Source organism: Taudactylus pleione, unplaced genomic scaffold (assembly GCF_031769625.1).
Source record: "Taudactylus pleione unplaced genomic scaffold, aTauple2 ptg000306l, whole genome shotgun sequence".
NCBI classification, from domain to species: Eukaryota; Metazoa; Chordata; class Amphibia; order Anura; family Myobatrachidae; genus Taudactylus; species Taudactylus pleione.
This window is the reverse complement of record NW_028284707.1, coordinates 8,307,693-8,328,585: the sequence shown is the minus strand read 5'-3', so window position 1 is coordinate 8,328,585 and position 20,893 is coordinate 8,307,693. Positions and strand designations below refer to the sequence as shown.

At 45.5% G+C, this 20,893-nt stretch overlaps 1 protein-coding gene across 3 annotated transcripts in view; it reads right to left on the bottom strand.

Annotated features, from left to right (window-relative positions):
• Positions 1–20,818, bottom strand: part of PHF14 (PHD finger protein 14) — a 323,924-nt gene extending 303,106 nt beyond the window's left edge. For 2 of the 3 annotated variants that reach the window (XM_088442247.1, XM_088442248.1), the window contains exons 1-4: positions 20,686–20,817; positions 17,256–17,366; positions 5,253–5,887; positions 2,354–2,495 (exon numbers count right to left, since the gene is read on the bottom strand). In XM_088442247.1, the coding sequence (XP_088298373.1) occupies positions 2,354–2,495; positions 5,253–5,887; positions 17,256–17,366; position 20,686 (889 nt within the window). In that variant the 5' untranslated portion in view covers positions 20,687–20,817. Of the gene's footprint in view, positions 1–2,353; positions 2,496–5,252; positions 5,888–17,255; positions 17,367–20,685 lie in introns of all 3 variants that reach the window. The other variant, XR_015868728.1, reaches the window with a different exon arrangement.
• Positions 20,819–20,893: the final 75 nt, after the last annotated feature.

Sequence of the window (20,893 nt, the reverse complement as noted above, 5' to 3'; positions counted from 1 at the left end):
TCGAAGTTTTCACACAAAAATGCGTATCATGCAATCCTATTGTCAAAGTTTTCACACAAAAATGCGTATCATGCAATCCTATTGTCAAAGTTTTCACACAAAAATGCATATCGTGCAATCCTATTGTCGAAGTTTTCACACAAAAATGCGTATCGTGCAATCCTATTGTCGAAGTTTTCACACAAAAATGCGTATCGTGCAATCCTATTGTCGAAGTTTTCACACATGCAGATTCTCCATAGACAAAAACGGCCAACTGTTTCCACCAAATTAGAGCAGTTGAAAAGTTGTGCAAAATCCCTAAAAATGTGTGTTGCCTTGGTTCAGAACCCTTTGAACACTCTGATGACAAATGAGGCAAAGATATTTTTTTTTAAATTAGCTTAATTTGGCCAATAACGTAAATTTTTAGGGTAAAAAAAAATTAAAAGTAGTGGAAAATGGGTTTAAAGTTTGGGGTCAGGTATGTTGCAGGGGCTGAATCGATGGGACATGTGTTTTAAACATTGCAGGTGCCCGCAACTGGTGTATTTTTTAAAAAATTTAAAAGTGCACTTTTTGGACTCAAAAATATACTTGTACCCATTTTAATGTACCTCTAATTTAACTGCAGCAATTATTTTCTAAACAAAACAAATGCTTTTAATCATTATTCCACAATTATACAAATATGCATAAACTGTAACAGCCATTTCACATAAGAACCCCAAATACTTTTATTAGGGCCACTAATACACTTCTAAATTAATTACCTATGTCAGTTACTTTAAGGGGTACAGACAGATTTCCCCAAATTCACCTGTACTTTTCGCATGTTACTCCACCAACAGTTTTCCCTGCAAATGAGTTTTCACGTCTTTTGTAATTTTATAGTGCGAAAAACGGGAGCGCGCATAGACAAAAGATGAGAAAATAATCGCACCAAAATACGACGTCTAATTGAATTACCCCCTTCGTGTGGCTGGAGTTGACCTCTAAGTAGAGATTGTTTGGCTCATGGACATCTTCACGTGGCCCTTTTGCGTGTCACGTGAAAACTAAAGCTTTTTGTGTTGACGTCAGGAGGAAAAACGACTGATGTCGTCTACAAGGCAATTCTATAAGACCTTGGCTAAAAAAAACACTATCGCCGTACGTCCAAAATTGCTCCCATGCGAAGCCGCAGCCGGTCGTTAGTCTGAATATATTCCGGTTCCTTTAACATTGCAGAAGCGCATTATCAAGGTAGCAAATGAGCCATATAAAAGGTGAAAAACCCGTTTAATAAAACATACAGAACTGCACCGCATTATATATATTTTTTTTTCATTCCAACTAAAGCCCTTAACCACTTATATATATGCATAAAAATGTTCACGACTTCTATAAGCTCTCTCTTGAGCAAGGCCCTCCCTCCCTAATTTGTCCACCATGTATGTCATGGTTTATGCATGTTCTGCTTCCCCACTATGGAACCCGATAAACAATACAACTAGTGCAGCTTTATGGTATTCTGAGGTTTTAAAGAATAAATATTCCATGTACAGATGTGTCCCTGCTCATCTAGCCTCAATGCGTCATGCAGGACGATGTGCCTGGCAGTCAGGTCCTGTGTGACTCGCCAAGATTCGGGTGTCTATTTTTGCAGAAAACGCAATGCGCTGCGACCAGAATGCGCCAGGAGACTGTACTGAATAAATTTGATATGTGACACCTGTATGTCTGTGCGCGACAGACTGTAAACAAAACCTGGCGTGATGCATTTTTCGGCTAAAAAGACGCCCCGGCGCTAGCAGAGTCTCACGGGACCAGGCGCGCCAAAGAGGGGCTGATTGATGCGACTGCAGCAAAGATGAGCGAGGAACATTTGTATCTGATTTTGGAGCCACATATTACAGGTTTAAATCCGGGTCACTATACTGCTCTTTTTTTTAGGCTTTGGGAAAAACGTTTTTACATACAATATCTCACATACACACACGGGCTCGTACATCCGTGAGGATTCGTCCCTTGGGTCCTCGGTTATTTATGTGATGCAGATGGACCCCTACCCCAACATTCCACATCAGCTAACTTCCTTAATATAACTCTCCTGCAGATAAAGAATCCAACCCACAGGCTGACCAGACAGATAACTCCTGATGTAAAGTGCTGTGACCATCCAGTCAGGAGCCGGCAGCCGGAACAGTCACATTGCTCTAGCACAGGGCACCTAAACTGCAGGTACTCCAAGAGATAGGATACCACTGATATACTGGTCAGAGAATGAAGGAAAAGCCCATGAATGGTGAAGGAATAGATTACAGAATAAAGCTACACGGGGACAATCGAATGGTTTAAAAAAAACAAAAACGTAATGGACCCGATTTGTTACCTTCATGCACGGTTATGCCACAATTGTCGCACTGGATAATTTCATCGGCATCTTCGCTATTGTCTCCAAGGCAAACACAGCATATTAATATATGATCCATTTTCTGGGAACACCACTTTTCACTTTTCTCAATAAGGGAGTCCTTAAAAAAAAAGGAATAAATGAAATGAGGGATTTTTGCTATAACATTGGAGACAAAATGGGCCGATGTACAAGAGATAACACTGGCATAGGTAAATAACCAATAAAAGGACCTTTAACGTGATAACAGAGAGTGGGTACAACATGCAGATGGTAAGGACACACGTAAACAGATTACATGGGCCTGAGTCAGAGATGAACGCTATAGCACAATCGCTGCGTCTTTGTACATAGCGACTGTGTTACAATATGCCAAAGCCGCAGAGCAAAAAGACTCCCGCTGCGGCTTCTCCGATGCAACGGCGGCGTCCGGAGACGCCGCCATTGGATCAACCGTGTGACCATAGCAGTAACCCTCAGGTTACTCAGGATGTCTGGGAAAATGGCGCTGCCAGGGCCAGTGACGCTGCTTCCAAGGATGCAGCCGCTGGCATCGGCGCGCCCAGTAAACAGGCCCGACGCGACCCTGTTATCTGGAACCCATCGTGTCTCCGCCTCCAAACGCCAGCAGCATGTCAATCATGCTACGGCTTTTGAGGCACTGCCAACGACATTGCAGCCCCAGCTCCGCACATGCGCAGTGCGTCTTCTGCGCATATCTAAAAACATCGAAAATATGTGTAAACATCGGGTTTACATAGACCTATGAATTAGGCCCATAGTCGGATAAATCACACAAACATTCACCTCACATATAAAAAAAAAACAGTGAATGCAGCTATTTCGGGGCAGAAGCAAGATTTATACTTTCAATTCTTTAGGAACCAGCCATATCACTGAGGCATGAGGCACAATGTGCCTCTGTAATTTTACAGCTCACTAATAAAGGGTAAACGAAATAGGTTGCATAGGTCCAGATCAGAAGTACAAAACTGAATGGAAAAATATTGCTTCTCCCCAAAAACAGAAAAATTATAAAATTTGTTAAACTGAATAATTTTTTCTTTTTTTTTTAATCCTCTATTATTGTTCCCGCTAGACCGGCGCGGGGAGAAATTCTCTTCACGCGTGCTTCCAAAAAGAGGGCGTGGCTGACCTGGGAGGGGGTGTGTTCTCTTGACACGCCCCCAGTTCGTCACACTTAGGGGCGTGCCCAGCACTTACAGAGGGGCTGGGCTACCACTAAGCCCTTCCCTCACTGTGAATATACAGTGCACATGCGCAGTGCCTCTATTCACCGGCGGCACAGGCTGCACGCTTCTACAATGGCTTAGTAATTAGTTGTGCCAAATACAGCACTGTAGCACCCTGCTGTTGTGTGGCATTTGTGCCCGTGTGGCCTGGCCACAGGTCTATTTATATGCATTAGACATTGGACCAGGTCTCTAACGGATTAATAAATTGCAGCATATTGCCGTTCTGCCAGTTGTTTGAAACAGTTTCATAACAGAACTTTAAAAAGGATCTCTGAACCCAACGATTTAAATATTCAGAGAGGAAATAATGCACGGAAAATCCTCTGATATTAATCGGACATTGCACTGCGCCACTAGAGAGTAAAGTATTGCTACGCACTCCGATAGCACAGCCAAAGCACCTCCCCTTATTACAATGACTTATCCTCTACTGTTTAGGGCAGTATCCTTATCAGATTCGATACAGGTGCTAAAACCTGGGGCTGCAGTTATCTTAGCTGCTGTGACATCACTGGTGCCGCTCCTGCATGAACCAAGTGAGCCAGACAGTCTACCAAGCGACTACCCTGCTCCTCATTCTCATATGGCAGTCTGTTGCAGTGGAGTCATAGGGTCGTTTTCAATTAGTGTCGAAAACTGCAGTTTTTTCGCCATTGGCGAAAACGGACATTTTACACCAAAAAAATATAAAACAAAGTTAACTTTTCACCAAAAAACTGGTGAAAACAGCAACAGGCGAAAAAAAAACTAGAGAAAAGTTTTCTCCATCCTATCCCAGGAGAAAAAAAAATGCAAAATGCCTACTTTTAGCTAAAATGTGGGGATATCTTCCAAAACCCTTTGGACACCCTCCCTAATACTAAATTACTGGGGAAAAAAAATTGTAAGTTGCGTACTTTGGCGAAAAACGACAGCGCAAATTTTGGGCGAAAAAAAAAAAATAAAATGTTGAAAAAAGATAGAAAGCAATTTCTTTTCCAGGAAATAACTTTCACGTACGTTATAATGGGTGCAAGTATATTTTCTTTTCATAAAAACGCAATTTTAAAAACAGTTAAAAAACCGCCTGCTGCGACCGCGTGCGATGTTTAAAATACTACGCATCCATACCGCTCCCCGAAAAATCTGCTCCAATATGTTAAAACCATGTTCGATGATTTTTTATTTCGCCAAAAAATTGCAGAGTCATGTTTCACCAAAGTACGCAACTTACTGATTATTTTTTTTCCGGTAATTTATCATTAAGGGCTCGGAAAGAAATACCCACATTTTTTGCCAAAAATAGGGATTATTTATTTTTTTTCTCCTGGTCTGGGATGGAGAAAACTTTTCTCCAGTTTTTTTCCGGCTGTTGCTGTTTTCGCCAGTTTTTTGGCGATAATTTTACCAATGGCGAAATAAGCAGCCGTTTTTGGCGCTAATTGAATACGGGCCATAGTGAGCAATGTATATTATTCAGCTAAGTAAAGCAAAGCCTTTGATATGTACTACTGACAAACGGTGCCTCTATGTGCTCTTTGGAGTTGAAATCTGCGTTTTTAGTCTGGTTACAGCCATCTATACTTCAAACCAGCAGCATTTTGCACATTGTGATAAAGCTGTCGGGAAGCGTTATGAATTACCTCATTACTTTTGCTTTGAGACAACGTCAAGCTGTCATTCGTCAGCTCCTCATCGTCGGCGTTGGCTCTACTGGGAATCTTTATTTTTTTCTTCTTTCCGTCCTCGTCACTTGAACTACTACAGTCGCCTTTATTGCCGGCTTGTTGGTTCGATTCCTCCTCGCTCCCGTCATCTTCCTCGTCATCCTCTCCATCGCTGGTCTTTCTTTTTCCCCTGCCGCCAGTCGGCCTCCAATCGTTGTCGTCCTCGCTGTCGTAATCGTCCATTGCGTTTAGCTCTTCCATGGAGATGAAATCGAGCAGGGGGCGGTTTCTGCGCAGATTCCATTTCTTGGGCTCATTAGTTTGGTCGTCAGCGCTAACGTCCACGTCCGCCACTCTCTCCTTCCTCTTCCGAGACCGATCACTCTCTTCTTTTTTTATCTCCGGTTTACTCGGTGGCTCGTCTGTTGCCTTTTCCTCATTGGCGGTGTAACTTATACCCGCCTCTTCCCCTCCTGCGCTTGCCTTGTCTTCCTCTTCTGCGACGACAACCGACACGTCCATCTCCTTTATGTTGTCTTCTGAGTCACTGCCAGAACCTTCGCCGCTGTCCTTGGACCCATCGTCACTGCCGTTCACGCTGCATTCAGAATCTGCAAGTAAGACACACACCATGACCAAAGGAGCAGAAAGCAAGCCCATATAAAGCCCTTTACACAGAACAGCTATTTTGTAGATCCATTTTCTGGTGAATGAAATTATAGATATCAAACGTTTACTGATGTGTTGGAGCATTGTTTGGTACAGTCATTTTTCTTAACGTTTTCATTAAAGTCTACCTCACTGCCTAAACAATGCAGCAATTGAATGGGTTAAACCAAGGTTCAGTAGCATGTAATAGGAATTAGTGACATCAATAAGGAATGGGGAACCAATGTTACAGCTTGCCAAAATTTTAGGAGATAGATACGCAGTGCAGCCCATTTTGTGGGACAAACTAATAAGGAGAATTCAGTATGTGAATTCAGAAAGGATCAGTGACATCACTGATGCCCGAAACGCACAGTGGACTAAAGGATACTCAAATGCTGCCTGAGAAGTGAAAGGGAGCGGGATCTTCCAGTTTTGTATAAAATTCAGGTGTATTCAACAGCATTACCAGCCTCCCATAATGAAAAGGAGATTCCTCGATGCTCAGCTAGAATACTAAAAATAGAGAAATCCACTTCTGCATCAAATATATGACCCAGTGCATAGGGCTCAGCTTTTAGTGGTGTAATCTGCACCACTACAATGTGATATTTTATTGTGGGATGTAGTGAATATGCCGGCCTTCGATATATCAATGCCGGAATCCCGCCAGCCTGCAAAATGCATACACCGCTATCCGAATGGGATGAGGAAACCGAGGTCGGCATCTCTACCGCTGGAATCCCGAACGTAGGATCCGGGTAAGTAATCGCATCAGCCCGGGGAAGGGAGGGTTAGGTTTAAGGACCCCGGGGTGAAATTAGGGTTAGGCACCCCCCCCCCCCCCCCCGGGGAACTTAGGTTTAGGGTGCGGTAAGGGGGGGGGGTGTAAGGGTTAGGCGCCACTGGGGGAGGTTAGGGTTAGGCACCCCCAAGGGAAGTTAGTGTTAGGCACCACTAAGGGAGGGTTAGGTTACATGCCTTCAACTGTCGGGATTCTGCGCCGTCGGACTTGCAGCCGCCGGTATTTCATACCCAACTCCTCATTATTGTGTAAGGTTTGAATGCAAAAAGTTCTCTCTCATATACTAACAGTACTATGCATTGGAAATAAATGTGCATGTACTGTATGTGGTTTTAATTTGTTTTTAACCTTTTTTTTTGTCTCAGATTACAATAGAAAAAAAATGTAAAAGAACAACATTAATAATAAAATATGGAGTAAGAGTTTAAAAGCAACAAGGTCCTGACACTGTGCATGTTAAATTACACTCTGGGTTTGTAACGTGTTTCTTTTGACAATAAAAAAGATAAACGTGGGTTGTACGGCCGCGAATAGGACACGCTCCATTCCAAAAATACAAACATGTAGAGCAGCGCAAAGCATTCGGAATACGTGTGAAAATATCAGTGTGTCATACCTGACATCTGTCAATGTCTTTTTCAGACAAGAGCTCCTAAATAAGCTTGTAACGTATAATAATGATTGACAAACGGAAAAAAAAATAAAAACGCTCTATGTTTATGTGCCCTTAGTCTGATAGGGCCCCAGTGATATCTCTGGTACTTAGCGAAGTTATAAGCTACATTCTTATGAACATTGGTTTTGGGTATAAAGTGTCGGCCTCCTTTGTGGGCATTAGAGATTATCCATTCTACAAGTTGTACAGTATGGGGACATCAAACAGACGTTCTAAAATTCTGAATAGTGAATATTATATCAGTAGTCCTTAGCTGAGTGAGCAAAGCAACACAAACCATTAAAGTTAATAAATGCAAACATGGAAAAAATTAGAGTTATGGTAAGAACTTACCTTTGTTAACTCTCTTTCTTCGAAGTCCATAGGGTCCACAGGGAGACCTTGGGGTGTAGGTGATGGAACTGAATCCGGCACCACACAGATAAAAGCTTCAGTTCCCAGGATGCACTGGTCCACTCTCCCTATACCCCGCCCCCGAGCCACCTCAGTTGGTAATAAGCCAAAGGAGGAAAAGAGAGAAGGAAGACTGGTACACTCAAGAATCACACTCTCACAGAGAAGGAGACAGGAAACCGGTAACCTGCAAGAATGCCCATGTGAAGCCAGGTGCGTCAGGGCGGGTGCCCTGTGGACCCTCAGACTTCGAAGAAAGAGTTAACAAAGGTAAGCTCTTACTATAACTCTCATTTTCTTTTTCAGGGTCCATAGGATTCACAGGGAGACCTTGACTGTCCCAAAGCAGTCCTTTTAAGGGTGGGGATGCTCCTACGCTGAGAGGACAATCCAGCACCCAAAGGAAGCATCCTGAGCGGCAAAGGTATCAAAGGCATATAACCTTAGAAAGGTCTGGACATAAGACCATGTGGCCGCCTTACAAAGCTGAACAGCCGAGGCGCCACGGCGAGCTGCTCACAAGGGACCCACAGGCCGAGTAGAATGAGCATTAACAGAAGCCGGAACAGGCAAGCCAGCCTGCATGTAAGCCTGTATACGAAACGATCTAGCCAATGTTTGTATATTGGCTGGCCATCCCTTCTTGTGGAAGCCATAGAGCACAAATAAGGAGTCCGATTTCCGAAGGGAACTGGTACGGTCCACATAAATTTTGAGGGCAGGGACCACATCCAAAGAGGCCTCACCTGCCGAAAGGTCTGGTGATTGAAAGGCAGGCACTACAATTTTGCATTAATGTGGAAACCAGAAACAACTTTAGGAAGGAACTCAGGGTAAGTGCGAAGCACAGCCCTGTCCTGGTGAAATATTAGGAAGGGAGAGCGACAGGAGAGCACCCCAATTCGAACACTCTCCTGGCAGATACAATCACAAGAAGAAAGAGAGTCTTAGCTGTTAATCACTTAAGTTCAATCAAATCTAGTGATTCAAATGGAGGATCCTGGAGGGCCAGAAGAACTACTGCCAAATCCCAAGGAGCTACTGGGAGGACAAAGGGAGGTTGAATCCGGAGGACAACCTGGAGGAAGGTGTGAATATCCGAAAGAGGAACAGCTCTACGTTGGAACCATACTGACAGTGCAGAGATATGCACTTACAGCGAGTCCAAGGTCCAATCCAGCTTGAAGGAAGGCCAGGACTCCGGAGATCCGAAATACCTAGGGGGGGGTCATAATTCCTGAGACGACACCACTGGAAATATGTATGCCACACTCTGTGGTAGATCCTAGCAGAAACCGGCTTACACGCTTTAAGCATTGTGTTGATGACAGAGCTAGAGAATCCTTTGGACCTTAGGAGGGATGTCTCAAGAGCCACGCTGTCAAAGACAGACGATCCAGGTCCGGGTAAAGGCAAGGACCCTGTGTCGACAGGTCCGGACGTTGAGGCAGCAGGAACCGAGTGTCGATGGAGAGACTCCGAAGATCTGAGTACCAATGATGTCTGGGCAAAGCTGGAGCCACCAGCAGGACAGTGCCTCCATCTTGTTTGAACTTCCAAAGAACTCGAGGAAGAAGGGAGACCAGAAGAAACAGGTACGCAAACTGGAAGATCCACTATACTGACAGAGCGTCCACCAAGTTTGCCTCGGCATCTCTTGTTCTGGACCTCTGGGAGGCCCCATTTGTCCACTAGTTGTTGAAACACCTCTTGGTGAAGAGACCATTCACATGGATGCACGTCTTGACGGCTGAGGAAGTCCGCTTCCCAATTGAGAACTCCCGGCATGAACACTGCCGAAATGGCCAGGAGGTAATACTTTGCCCATGTCAGAATGGGCGACACTTCTGACATTGCTGCCCGACTTCAAGTGCCTCCTTGATGGTTGATGTAAGCCACCATGGTGGCGTTGTCGGACTGAACCTGCACGGGTTATCCGTGAGATATGTGTCTGGCCAGTTTGAGGGCCCTGTATACAGCCCGAAGTTCCAATATGTTGATTGGAAGGGTTGCTTCAACTGCTGTCCAACAACCCTGAAAAAAGAGTGCGGACCAGTCAATGCGCCCCAGCCCAGAAGAATGGCGTCCGTTGTTAGGAGTACATAGTCCGGGATCCAAAATGGGCAACCCTTGGTTAGATGAGATGTCAGTAGCCACCAAGACAGATATAGACCCACCTCCAGAGACAGCACTGTTGTCTGAGCTTTGATCTGGTGGGACAATCCGTTCCATCTGGAGAGGATCAGCCCCTGCAGAGGCCTGGAATGGAATTGGGCATATTCCACCATGTCGAAGGTGGACACCATGCAGTGTTCTCCCCAGAAATTTTTTCCAGCTGGGTGGCATCAAAAAGTAGCCGGGTGGGGGCCTTCGCAATTATGCGCGCGGCGGGAAAAGGGGTATATCTCTTACCAATCCAGTCCGACTGGTCTCAGGCTGTTCCCCCACTGGCTCTCAGTCAAAAAAGTGCACATTATGCAGTGCCCCCTGTATTTGTGCCCTTTATACAGTGCCCCATGTAGGTTTCCCCTTTATGCATTGCCCCCTGTAGTTTAGCTTTGTCCTTATGCAGTTCCCCCAGGCTGAAGTAGTGCCCCCAGACTGGTCCCTTATGGAGTGCCCCCAGGCTTAAATAGTTCCCCCAGACTGGTTCCTTATGCAGTACCTCCAGGCTTAGTGTCCCTTATGCAGTGCCCCCAGGTTTAAATAGTTTCCCTTACGCAGTGCCCCCAGACTGGTCCAGGCCCTGGTCCCGGGTCCCAGCCCCAGCCCAGAACTTACCTTTACTTGCTCGCCGCTCGCGCTCCCAGTCCAGTCACCTCGCTCTGACTGGATCTAACTAGATCCAGCAGGCGCGCGGGGCAGGCTTCTCACGTCGCGGGTGACGTCATGATGTCACCCGTGCAGTGCATCACTGGGAACGCTTGCTTCTGAAGCGATCGGAGGCTTTTTAGCCTCCGGTCACTTCAGAGGCCAGCGTTCCACAGCAGGGGTCAGCGGGGGAAAGTGCCAGGCGGTAGGCTGTTTCTGCCGGGCGATGCACCCGCAGAAAACAGCCTGGGGAGAACACTGCCACGGATCGCAGAATCTGCATCGCCGAGTGTATTGACACCCGGCGTCTGTGGAGGCATCCGCATACTCGTAATGTGGAGATTTTGTCTGAAGTCAGAAAGATACTCTGCTGTTGAGAATCCAGTAGGGCCCCCAGATGAAATATCCTCTGCGAGGTATTCAACCACCCAAGCGCCTGGAGAAAAGCAATTGTCAGTTGTAGGTGGTGGCGAAGAACCCGCCAGCAGATGTGCCGCCATGATAGCCATAACTTTGGTAAACACTATTGGGGCTGTGGACAGGCCAAAAGGTAGCGCGCCGAACTGGAAGTGTTGCTGTAGTATAGCAAACCGGAGATAACGCTGGTGAGAAGGAGTTATAGGGACATGTAGATATGTGTCCTATATATCCAGTGATACCATAAAATCCTCAAGTTCCATAGCCAATATGATGGAGCGTAGGGTTTCCATCCTGAACCTGGACACCCTGAGGAATTTGTTCAGGGATTTGAGGTTGAGGATAGGCCGATGAGACCCATTCGGCTTCTGCACCAAAAAGAGAGCAGAATAATAACCAGTCCCTCGCTGGGACAGTGGGACTGGCACAATTACCCCTGCTTGCAGCAAGGACTGTATGGCTTTCTGGATCTGTAAGGCCTTGTTCTTGTCCGAAGAAGGGCATGTGCTTAAAAACTGGTGAGGAGGTCTTCCAAGGATTTGGAGGGCATACCCGCGAGAGACCACTTCTCTAACCCAAGCGCCCTTGGTGGTTTGACACCAGCAGTGGGCGAACTGAAGAACCCCCAGAGGATCCCCCAGAGGGAGGCCCGCTCCGTCAGGCTGAGGGTTTATCCTCTGGTTTGGAAGCAGGGAGTCTTGTGCTCAAGGCCTGTTCCTTAGGCTTGGCAGTCTTCTTTGCGGCTGACTGTCTAGGAAAGGACTGCCCTTTGGGTTTTCCTTGAAGATGAAAGGACCGAAAAGAAGAAGTTTGAGCCTTGAAGGGGCAGATGCTGAAGGCAGAAATGCAGATTTCAATGCTGCCAATGTGTCAACAATCTTGTCCAGGTCTGGACCAAACAAGATCTCCCCATTGTATGGTAAGGCTTCCAGGCCTTTCTTAGAATCAGCATCCACCCTCCAAGAGAGCAGCCACAGGGAACGGCGAGCACACACGGCCGTGGCCAAGACTCTGGAGGTCAGTAGACTAGCATCCAGAGTAGCCTCACCAATATATCCCTAATGTGGTCAACCAATGACACCTGATTCTCAGGAGTTTCCATGGGGAAGGAGTCTTCAAGCGCCTCGGCCCAGCTCTCTATAGCTTTAGCTACCCATGAGCTAGCCATGGACAGGCGGGCAATAGCTCCTGCAAGGGAGTTTATCGATTTCAGGAAAGTTTCCACCTTCCTATCTGCAGGATCCTTTAAGGCAGAAATGGAAGGCATAGGTAGGGTAGCACTTTTTATTAAACACATAACATGAGAATCCACCGCAGGGGGCGATTCCCATTTTTTACAATGAGCCTCAGGAATTGGTTAACATGAGGCCAAACACTTTTGAGGCTGACACCTCTTACCAAGCGTTTGCCAGGCAGCAGCCATGTGTTCTACCAGCTAGTCACCTTTACCCGTTTAAACTGAGGGTGTTTGGATTGAGAGGCAGGCTCATCATTCTTTTTTGCCAATATGGATCTGACCGCACACACCAAGGCAGGAATATTAATATTAGACCTAGTCTCCGACTCTTGCAGAGGGGAATTCGGGGTTAGATGCAATCTCCACATCGTCAGATGACGTATACTCCGAGAGTTGTGTAGACTGGGACAACAACACAGGCCGCTTAGAGGGCTTCATGGGTTTCTCACCCTACAACATGGTCTAAAGGGCAGTAGAGGAAGTTGCCAGGCTCTGCACTCAAGTAGAGAAAACATTTACCCATGGTGTGTGCATTGGTATTGCCTGTAAGGCAATGACAGACTGCTGTGGTACAGGAGGAGTCGGTATATACTGTGGTATACCCTGAGAGGAGATGATGGTTTGCTGAGGTAACCCCATATGGGGAAAAAGCAGGTAGTACGGCAAGGCGGCCCACAATGGATGTCAGGACCTAAGAAAAGGCAGCCCGAGGGAGTTCCTGTACAGTTGTAGGGGGGTTTGAGGTGCAGGGAGGATTATAACACCTCACACAACTCTTCCTGAACCAAATCCTCCTCACTTAAACTTGCAGCACATAACCTGCAAGATAGCAGAACGGGTCCAGTATTGAGCTCGTTACCCTTGTCAGACATGTCTGACACACAATATGGCACTGTGCAATTATATATATATATATATATATATATATATATACACACACACACATACACATTATATAAGCACAACACTGGTCCTGTCTGACGCTTGGGTGAGCTACAGGAGCCTGTGCCTAAATATGGCACAGTGCAGCGCAAAACAGTATATGAATGACCTCACATATATTACCTTTTATATATGTGAGGTAAAAGAACCACCCTAAGAATACCTGTATTAGGGCAGAATTAGAGGAATGGTATAGAGTGCCTTGCAAAAGTATTCACGCCCCGTTGTATTTTTCATGTTTTGTTGCCTTACAACCTGGAATTAAAATGGATTGTTTGAAGGTGTGCATCATTTCATTAACAGAACATGCCTACAACTGTGAAGTTGTGTTTTTTTTATATTGTGAATCAAACATTTAGGACAACATAACAGTAAACTTCAGCGTGCATAACTATTCACCCCCATAAAGTCAGTACTTTGTCGAGCCACCTTTTGCAGCAATTACACCTGCAAATCGCTTTGGATAAGTCTCTATGAGCTTGCCACATCCTGCCCCTGGGATTTTTGCCCATTCCTCAAGGCAAAACTGCTCCAGCTCCTGCATGTTGGAATGGTTTCCGTTTGTGAACAGCAATCTTCAAGTCTGACCACAGATTCTCAATTGGATTGAGATCTGGGCTTTGACTAGGCCATTCCAACACATTTAAATGTTTCCCCTTCAACCACTCGAGTGTTGCTTTAGCAGTATGCTTCGGGTCATTGGCCTGCTGGAAGGTGAACCTCCATCCCAGGCTCATCACAGGCAGACTGAAACAGGTTTTGCTCAAGAATATCCCTGTATTTAGCACCATCCATCTTTCCCTCCACTCGAATCAGTTTCCCAGTCCCTGCTGCTGAAAAACATCCCCACAGCATGATGCTGCCACCACCATGTTTCACTGTGGGGATTGTGTTCTTGGGGCGATGGGATGTGATGGGTTTGCGCCAGACATAGCGATTTCCTTGGTGGCCAAAAAGTTAAATTGTAGTCTCATCTGACCAGAGCACTTTCCTCCATACATTTGGGGAGTCGCCCACATGCCTTTTGGCAAACTCAAATTGTGTCTTCTTATTTTTATCACTAAGTAATGGCTTTTTTCTGGCCACTCTTCCATAAGGCCCAGCTCTATGGAGTGTACGGCTTATTGTGGTCACATGCATAGATACACCAGTCTCTGCTGTGGAACTCTGCAGCTCCTTTAGGGTTACCTTTGGTCTCTGGGCTGCCTCTCTGATTAATGCCCTCCTTGCCCAGTCCGTGAGTTTTGGTGGGGGGCCCTCTCTTGGCAGGTTTGTTGTGGTACCATGTTCTTTCCATTTGATGTTGATGGATTTGATGGTGCTCCGGGGGATGATCAAAGATTTGGATATTTTTTTATAACCCAACCCAGAATTGTACTTCTCAACAACTTTGTCTCTGACTTGTTTGGAGAGCTCCTTGGTCTTCATGGTGTGAAGCCTCTTGCTTAATGGTGTTGCAGCCTCTGGGGCTTTTCAGAAAAGGTGTGTTGATACTGACAGATCATGTGACACTTAGATTTCACACAGGTGGACTTCATTTCACTAATTATGTGACTTCTGAAGGTAATTGGTTGCACCAGAACTTTTGAGAGGCTTCATAGCAAAGGGGGTGATTACATATGCACATGCAAATTTTTAGAATTTTATTTATAAAGATTTTTTTTATATATATTTTTCACATTTCACTTCACCAAATTAGACTATTTTGTGCAGATCCATCACATAAAATTCAGATTTAAAAAATAAATAAATTACAGGTTGTAATGAAACAAAAAGGTAAAAAGCCAAGGGGGAGGGGTTAATACTTTTGCAAGGCACTGTAGGTATATACTGACAGTTAGGAAGAAAGACACAGACAGGCAGCGCTAGCATAAGTCACATATAATTCACACTGCAAATAGGCACTACCATCAACTACACAGACTCAGTGTCTGGTAGGCTACAGCGCTACATACACTAACCCAAGAAAGAGGTATGTAGGGGGACCGGACCACGCGATGTCCTGAGAGAGCTGCAACTGCACCACTAAAGAAAATGGCCATCGGAGACCTCAAAGGGGACATGGCCGAGGAGGAGGACAGCTCAGGGAAGCCAGACCTCAGAGCAAAGGCGCCCTGAGCTGAGGAGCCGCTAAAACGGGGAAGCTGTCTCCCCTGGCTGGTTGTTAACCCCCGGGACGCTGGTTCCCGCACCAAATATGACTGGTGGTCTAGTGGATCGCGCTGGCTAGAGCCTGCGTCCCCACCCAGCGACCTCCGGTCTGTCTCCTGAGACCGGAGGTATAGACTGCCTTAACGCGCGGGTCACCGTGAGCGATGACCCGCCTTACCTGTCCCCTTATGTCCGGCTGCAGTCTGGGTTCTCCCCGGGGGCCTTGGCTATGCGCTGACCCCAGCAATGCCCGCCGAGAACCGCAGATCAGTTTTGGCGTCCCTGCTCCGCAGATATCCCTCGGACAGTCTGCTGCTGCTGCGCGCTCTCGTAGAAGTCAAACTTTCTAAATAAATTATAAATATAATGAGCTTAAGGGCTTCCTAAGCAGCCCCTGCGTAATGGTGACCCGACTCCGGCCGTGGTCCAAAGAAACTGGACCAGTGCATCCTGGGAGCTGAAAGTTTTTAACTGCATGGTGCCCGGATTCAGTTCCATCACCTGCACCCCAAGGTCTCCCTGTGGAGCCTATGGACCTTGAAGAAGAAACTAAGGTTTCCCGTTACCCCAGTAATTGGGACAATAGATGACTATGTTGAAAACCCTACTTGTCTAACAGCCGCAATGACAGCAAGACGCCATAATATATACTACTGCATAGATGTCCGCCAGTGTTATAAATGGTTTCTCCAATGCCCCACTTCTGGTAGCAAAGTATAAACATTTTTTTAAAAGTTGGACATTTCATCAAAGAGGACTTTCATGTTAGTATGGGGTAATGTAATTTTCGCCGAATCGAGAGCGGGGTCAGGGGTTGGAAGAATATGGCAAGGGGTTTTGCGTACAAAATCATTAATTTAGACTTTAATGAGCCTTTAAAATACATAAACGGACAAGATATTTTTACAACCATGAATTCAGGTAAGATCTATAGACATGCACATACTGATTATATTATAGAAGCTCTGTCATGTTATAAGTCCCCTCCCCCCAATCTACTGTAGCATAACTTTAAGGGTCCCACAAATACATTCATGACAATTGCTGCATTCAAGGCCTAGTCAGTGAGTGTGTATGTGTCGGGCATTGGGGTGTAACTTAGAACAAATCAGCCACCTAAACGGCTTCCACTGAACTCATCGAATACTAATACAGGATAAGATAGAATACGGTCTCGATTCATGGTGAAAATATCACAATCTGTTCTATACTAGTAACTAGTTCATAGGAGAAGGGTTTTCTGTAAAGATTAGTTTGTAAATGATATTTATTTAAAGTATAACACCAGCCAAAACCCAATAATAAACTCCGAGTAGATCCACAGGAATCAAGATCATTAAAAAACAAACAAAAAAAAAAAAAACACACACACACACAAAATCATCCTTGCTTTGGATGCCCAGTTCACCGGCGCCACCTCAGCTCCTATTGGACCCACAACACGCCCCTCAATTGTATAAAGTTCATGAGGATGGGGCATCGAACCCCAGTCAACAGGGCAAAAACAGAGCGTAAGATGGAATCATCAGGAACTTCAGTGACCCGGCATCCAAAGTGAGCACGATCTAATCTTTCCTACTTTCAATCCTTAACAGCCATTTAGAATAGTGATGAATATAAAGTTTTACATCAATGCAACAGTTGTGATAGTACGGCATGCTAGACAAACAAGCAAAGTGATAGCTGCACACACAGATAGCACAGTGAATCTGCTAAGCCACTTAGGCACCAATGATAGCCCAGGTATATAGTGCCAGCATTCCCACAGTGTAGGCCATGCAGGGTTACCAGAATTATTGGTAACCAGCCGACATACACCAAATTACCAATGCTAAAATAATAATAATATATGTAAAGCAGGTTTTGAAAAAAAAAAAAAAAAAAGATCTGAAAAAATACCTGAGGCATCTCCAACTTTAAAATCACTGTCATCTGAGCTATCATAATCCAATGCTTCAAGAAGGGAGGTTGCCAAAGGCTTCACTTGTCGTCTTTTCGAGCTCCGGTCCACTGTAAAGAAAGTTTTTTTTGTTTTGTTTTTTTTTCTTTTGTTTGTTAAAAGTGGCATCCGATAAAATTTCATAAAACTCGACAACCAATATTAACTAAAAAAATATATAAATACAAGGACACCACCACTGCCCAACTGTAGCCATATTAATTTCCATTTTCTGTATGCTGACACTTCATTTTGAGGGCTATCACCGCGGTGTTTTTGAAAAGTTAACAACGGATAAAATAACCACAATGCAGCTTTAAATAAGCTATCACATTTTTATCACATATGGTTCAAGATGGCGTTTGAACTAGGGATGTGCAGGCTCGGATAGGTTCGAGTTTGCACGTGGAGTTCGGATTTTTCCCTCCAAAAAAACGGAACTCAGAACGAGGCAAAACGTCATCTTACATGGACGAACATCATCATTCCTGGACAAAAGACCAGGAATGATGATGTTCGTCCATGTAAGATGACGTTTTGCCTCGTTCTGAGTTCCGTTTTTTTGGAGGGAAAAATCCGAACTCCACGTGCAAACTCGAACCTATCCGAGCCTGCACATCCCTAGTTTGAACATGCGTCCATTCAAAGTCAGTTACACAAAATCCTATTCGGCGTTATTACAATGTGCACTGGTAGGCGTTTTATTGGCAAGCACCGAACCAGACTATAGTATAAGGATGTATTAGAATTTGTTAAATCATTAGTTTAGAAATAAGCATGCAAATTCCATACTTCTTTGTAAGAGATATTTAGGTTCTTTGAAGTAACGTGTACCTATCGCCTACCAGAGCGGAGACAGAGACGCCGGCTTTCTACGCCCCACGTGTAACTGCTCCCGGAATCCGACGTATAGGTCTGTACTTACAGTATCTCTGCTCTAATGTCACAGGACCCTCGTTACTTAATGCTGACTCATATGTACAGCTATAAGATGATGACCATCCGGTTCCTGCTGCAGTTATAGCCTGGGCATAGAAAGTGCCCACCTGACACTCAAAACTCACCTAAGCCGCCCGATAATATAGATGTGATATCACACTATAGAGTGCAGTGATACAGTGTAGCACTACAGGACCTGGTAACATACCCTGTACATAATGTTGACTATTCATTGCACTACTCTGTCATCCAAGTATGTAGTGCACAGCACGTATGCAATGCATGAAAGTAGTTGTATGTTTGAACCATGAGTGGTGTACGCTATGTGCAGCATACAGGAGACTGTTACATGTCTCTAACCTATGTATGGTACTCCGTTGTCTGAATCGGAATTACTCACGTACAATTTGACTGAATTACCTGACCATGACTAGGTACTGCTTTTATATCTAAATTCCAGGTCTGACCCGGAGGTTGGAACAGGGTTCCAAACCGGTTCAGACCCGGAATTTAGCCGGCGACGACCCAGAAATTCCCGAGTAGGCTCCGTACACACCGGAGCCGGGTCTGCAGTGACCCGGCCCTTCCAGCGGATGTGGACGCTTGGAGATAACGTCATCTCCAAGCGCCACTGAAGCCGGCCGATCGGCTGGGATGCGGCATGCTCCAGGTCATTGTAACCCGTATCGCCTCGTTTATACTGCAGGGTTTCACGGGTTATTCCCGTGTTAAACCCTGCAAGTTACCTGGGTTGGATTGCCGAGTCACTCAACCCAGGAATCCAACCCTGTCCCCTGTTACACAAAGGAGCTACCCGGGTTGATCCTGCAATAACCCGGGTTTTAGCTCTGGTGTAAAAGGTATGTAACTGAGCCCAGGTTAATTCAGTTATAAAAAATGGGAAATCCATGTAATGCCGCTCTCACACAGAATGTGTGAAATAGCCTGGCTTTTACCCGGCATTTAAATGCCGGGTGGCTTTGCCAGTGAAAGACTTAAGCCGCGTATCCACTGGATGATAAATTGGATTATTTGAACAATAACGATATCGTTCATCGCCCGCAATATCGTCCAGTGGATATGCCATCAACGATCAGCGATGTGCGCTCCCGCTGGTCATTGACGGCATCTTTCATTGCCCATACTTGCAACCTGACGATATCGTCAGGTTCTGCAAGTATGGGGATGAGGGAGGGTGACGTCACTGAACGATTTATCGTTCAGTGTGGGTGCTCAATGTCGGTAATGACACTGAGCACATCACTGCCGGGGAAACACTAGACGATATCACTCATGGAGCATATCGTCTAGTGGATACCCGCCTTTACCTCCCTTTCACACAGACAACTAAATTACAGGGTAAGCACTTTTACCCGGTAATTTGTAAAGCAACACAGGTTTTTTTTCTGTGTGAAAGGGTCAACCCGGGTTGAAAATACCGGGTCTTTTCTTCCCGAGTTGACCCTTTCACACAGAAAAAAAAACCTGTGTTGATCTACAAATTACCGGGTAAAAGTGCTTTACCTGTATGTATGAGTGGTACATGGAGGAGACTAGTTACATGTATGCATCCTGTGAGTGGTTCATGGAGGAGACTAGTTACATTTATGCATCCTGTGAGTGGTACATGGAGGAGACTGATTACATGTATGCATCCTGTGAGTGGTACATGGAGGCTAGTTACATGTATGCATCCTGTGAGTGGTACATGGAGGAGACTAGTTACATTTATGCATCCTGTGAGTGGTTCATGGGGGAGACTAGTTACATGTATGCATCCTGTGAGTGGTACATGGAGGAGACTAGTTACACGTATGCATCCTGTGAGTGGTACATGGAGGCTAGTTACATGTATGCATCCTGTGAGTGGTACATGGAGGAGACTAGTTACATTTATGCATCCTGTGAGTGGTTCATGGGGGAGACTAGTTACATGTATGCATCCTGTGAGTGGTACATGGAGGAGACTAGTTACACGTATGCATCCTGTGAGTGGTACATGGAGGAGACTAGTTACACGTATGCATCCTGTGAGTGGTACATGGAGGAGACTAGTTAAATGTATGCATCCTGTGAGTGGTACATGGAGGAGACTGATTACATGTATGCATCCTGAGTGCAGTAAACAGAGAATGGCTACATGTATGAATCCTATATGGAATAGATGCATGAGGCTGAGTACATGCATGCTAAATGCAGTGCATGGAGGAGACTGATTACATGTATGTATCCTGTGTGGAGTGCATAGAGGAAAATGGTTACATGTATGTATCCAGAGAGCAGTGCATATAGAGGAAGGGGATTACATGTATGCATCCTGAGAGCAGTGCATAGAGTAGAATGGTTACATGTATGCATCCTCTGTGGAGTGCATAGAGGAGAATGGTTACATGTATGTATCCTGTGTGCAGCATAGCACCGGATACCCCGAAACGGAAGTAGGACACTCACTTGTTGGGGAAGACGCCACAATACAAAGGTAGAAGCAGAGACAGCCGGGCACACACTCTAGTAATAATACAAAGCAGCACAATAGGGCCAGACAGCAACTAAGCAACTGCGCAGGCGCGTCCCCTCCCCGAGGCAGAGGAACGTCACGGTTACGTCAGGCATGGGACGGGAAAAGCTTAACACTAATCACGTGACGCGAAAAAGTAGT